We start from the raw sequence: 3758 nt of genomic DNA, 5'->3' as shown, positions 1-3758 counted from the left end.
TGTCCTCCTTGGCAACGTGTAGAGAAACACTCCTGCTATTTGGGATGGCAGGACTGGATTTTGGTTGCATAAGGGTGGACTTTTGTTGTTGTTTTATGGATTAATTTCTTTATCCAAGACTTGCTGGGCCCACGAGGGTTTGGGTGACACTGGAATGTGTGGGTTTGAGTGACACTGGAATGTGTGGGTTTGAGTGAATTTTCCCAAGGTTCAGGGCTGCTAAAGCCCCCAGGGGAGGTGTCACAGCGCTGGGGCGCAGCAGCCCAGGGACGGATCTCACTTGGCGGCACGGGGAGCACCCAGTCCCAGCCGAGCTCGCGTGCCAGAGAGCGGCTGCCCTTCAGGGAGCCTCATCCCTCTCCTTGTTGCCACTGCAGGATCTGCCCCGTCCCCTCTCTCCGCTTCACACACACCCTCTGAATGCAAAAGCTGTCAGTGAGGCATGGCTGAAGGGCGGCTGAGCCACGAGCAGGCAGGGAAGGACAGAGGGCAGGAGGGCATCGTGAGGGACTCGCCCCACAAGGACGACAGCCTGCCCAACCTGACGTGGCTGCTGGACTTCTCCATCACCAGCGCCAGCATGGGCAGCTCCTCCTGCTGCCCCAGCGGCCCGGACCCCCACACCTGTCAGGGCATGCCCGGCTCTGCCGTGCCGTGCTCACCCCTGGGCACTGACCCAGCGTGCGTGGGAACGCCCCACACTCCCTGCGTTCCCATCTCCTCCTCCACCTCGATGACGGAGCACCACGTTGTGTCCATGCACCCTCAGCTGATGGAGGGCATCGACTACAAGAGCAACCCCTACATCAAGCTGCCCTACTCCTACGCCACCCTCATCCGCATGGCGATGGAAGCCAGCGAGGAGCCCCACATCACCCTCTCCGCCATCTACAAGTGGATTACCAACAACTTCTGCTACTTCCGTCAAGCTGACCCTGGGTGGCAGGTAATACATTTGGAGACCTCTTGCCCTGTCCCCTCTCCCCTTCTGCCTGGGAAAGGCCTTTCGCAGCCTCTGTCATGTAAGAGGGGGCCCAGGATCATTTTTGGAGTGGGAAGGCTCCACATCACTTTTAGCCCCTGTGTCTCCTCTTGGCTCTGGGGTGAAGGTGTCTCTGTCTCCCACTTCATCTTTCTGGAGTTTTCATGGGGTCCTGAGTCCCTCAGGGCTGAGCACAGAGAAAATCATCAGGTTGAGCAACTGTGGGTACTGAGGATCAGGGGTTGGAGAGGGATGGAGAGGGTCTGCAGGGAGATGCTACTTGTTGGACATATCTCTCATTGGGGAGGTTCAGAGCAGGAATGCTGCTGCATTCCAAGCAGGGCAGAGGGGAGGTCTCCTGTCCCTCGGTCCCTCTTCAGGGCCACGTGGGTTCCCCAGCCACCCCTGTGCTGGGAAACTTCTGGGAGGGACTCTATGGAAGAAGCTGTGTGCCGGCGTGTTGGCTTTCTCTTGCAAACTCATGGCTGGATAATCGCCACACTTTGAATTCAATGTGTTTATTAAAGAAAGGAAGAAAGTTTTCAGTCCCTCTCTGCAGAGATGCCGGAAGTATATGAGGCTGTTGCAGGGAGGAATGATTAATACTTTAACCCGCCAGGAAATGTAAGTGAATAAGCACTTTTCTTTCTTTTCCTTCCCCTACTGTCTTCCCTCCGCCTCATTGCAGCAGTGGCTGATGAGGATGCAGTGATTTCACACCGAGCTTCTCTGGGCCAAAAGGCACCTCTGGGGATACACAGGGCTGGGATGGGACAGCCCCTGTGTCTCTGTAGTTTTGCCCATCCGGTTTGTATCAGCCTGGCTGCAGGGACACACAGTGCCGGTATGTTGGGAAATGGTTAAGTGAAAAAGGACATGAGAATGTTGAAAAATGGATCGAGGAATGGTTAAGTGAACAAGGACATGATTTAACAGAAAAGCTTTGTGAGACACGTATTGTGTAAGTGGAAACCTTGTTAAACTTTGAGTGAAGATATGGACTGAAAGAACAAGAAGGCATACAAGGAGGAATCTCTAAGAAGAAACTTCTGAAGGACAAGTGAGTCTTTCCCAAGGGAACAGGATGGAACACCAAGCCCAGCTGCAACTGTAATATAACTGCAAGTAGATAAACGGAACTCGAAGTAGCAACATAGTATTAATGAATTAACAAAAGACAATGAATCAATAGAGAACAAATAGTTTTAAGTAACTAATCATGTATAAGGTGTAACAAATTATAAAGCACAAAGCATCTTTTGAATGTTAGGGTATATAATCCGGGCTGATTTTGAATAAAGAAGAAGCTTGCTTTATCACTCACACTGAGTTGTCCGCTTGCTTCCCTCGCCGTCGACAAAGGTATTTTAGCAAACTATTTCCCTCTCAACAATAACAGTGGGCGCAGATGAAGTGGGGGAAGCAAGGAGGGCCCTGATGATGGTGTCCACCATGGTGCTGCCTCGTGTTACCACTGTAAACGGGGCCGTGGCCACATTGGTCTAAAGACTCTCCTCTTCCTCCTTGCTGCAAATGTGCTTTTCCACCAGCCTCCCCACGCAGACAGGTGCTGTGCCAGCAGATAAGTGTTACACCTTTGTTTTTTCTCTTTTTGGTCTAGAACTCCATACGGCACAACCTCTCCTCAAACAAGTGCTTCATCAAGGTGCCTCGGGAGAAAGGCAAGCCAGGGAGAGATGGCTTTTGGAAGCTTGACCTGCAATACGCTGACCGGCTCAAGAGCGGTGCCTTCAAAAAGCAGAGGATGCGCCCAGTGCAGATCCACCCAGCCTCCACCGAGAAAGCCCAGCAAGAAGCACAGTGTGGTGCCTCTCTGGTCACTCTGGGCTGCGCCTCCAAAAAGGTCTTCTCTGTCAGCATGGAGTCACAGCAGCTGCTGGAGGAGTTTGAAGAATTTATCAAGAACCAGAACCAGAATCCAGTGGATATCAAAGCAGGGCTCAAGCGCAAGCAGCCCTTGCCCAAGCAAACGGCCAAGGTGCGTCGGCTCTCCAACTCTGCCTTGCTGACCCAGGAGGAGCAGACCCAGCTGGGATCCCTGAAAGGGGACTTGGACAACAACCTAAACAGGGAGTTCTCCTCTTCTGGGGATCTGGAGGTCACACCTCCAGTCAGCCCCAAAAAGCACAACCTGGAAGTGATGGTACATGGGCAGCACATTGACTGTCCCCAGGGGCTGGAGCAGGTCCTCTCTGAGTCCAACCAGAACGACCTGAGCTTGGATGAAAGCTCCACGGCTGCTTCCTTCCTGCAGCATCTCTTCGATGAAGGGGCAAGCGATTCCCTTTCCAATGCTGTCAAAGTGGAGCAGTTGTTTGACATCAGCGATATATCTGTACCAGCAGATGGAAGCGACTGGAGCAGCCTTGTGTCCCTCTTGAGGCCAGTCACCCTTCAGAGCCCACACATGCTGTAACAGGATGCTTCCCCCACGCTGCTGGGACTTACAAGAGCTGGATTCTGCACCTCTTAGGACCTTTAACGTGATAAGTAGTATTTATGGAGAGCAGTTGTAGAGTACGAATCAGTAAAGAAGCGTTAAAACAATCCCATTACTCTTGGTGTAATTTGTACTCAAATGTGGGGAGATGTTGGGGTGTGGATGTGGGAGCCCAAGTTCTGCGTTCCCTTCCCCCCGCCCAGTAAAGCAGGAACAGCTGAAGCCTCATGTGTCCAATGGCGCTGAGGAGCCGCTGGGCTCTGCCAAGGCCAGGAAGAAAAGCAGCGGACGCTCAGCTGCCGGTGCACGCAGGGA

At 52.9% G+C, this 3758-nt stretch overlaps 1 protein-coding gene across 1 annotated transcript; it reads left to right on the top strand.

The window, feature by feature from the left end:
• The first annotated feature begins 442 nt into the window (after positions 1-442).
• LOC128850763 (forkhead box protein J1-B-like) lies at positions 443-3419 on the top strand. The gene is made up of 2 exons (XM_054055756.1): positions 443-946; positions 2604-3419. Exons 1-2 carry the CDS (start codon positions 443-445, stop codon positions 3417-3419), a joined length of 1320 nt encoding a protein of 439 aa, XP_053911731.1.
• Positions 3420-3758: the final 339 nt, after the last annotated feature.

The sequence above is a fragment of the Cuculus canorus genome, unplaced genomic scaffold (genome assembly GCF_017976375.1).
Source record: "Cuculus canorus isolate bCucCan1 unplaced genomic scaffold, bCucCan1.pri scaffold_69_arrow_ctg1, whole genome shotgun sequence".
NCBI lineage: Eukaryota > Metazoa > Chordata > Aves > Cuculiformes > Cuculidae > Cuculus > Cuculus canorus.
The sequence above is the reverse complement of the archived record's forward strand: the minus strand, read 5'-3'. Positions and strand labels throughout refer to the sequence as shown.

What these genes read in the sequence shown, in the direction of transcription:
- LOC128850763 (XM_054055756.1), top strand. Translation starts at nt 443, where the DNA reads ATGGCTGAAGGGCGGCTGAGCCACGAGCAGGCAGGGAAGGACAGAGGG. An exon ending in AAGCTGACCCTGGGTGGCAG is followed by an intron (nt 947 to 2,603) that starts GTAATACATTTG and finishes TTTTTGGTCTAG; the next exon opens with AACTCCATACGGCACAACCT.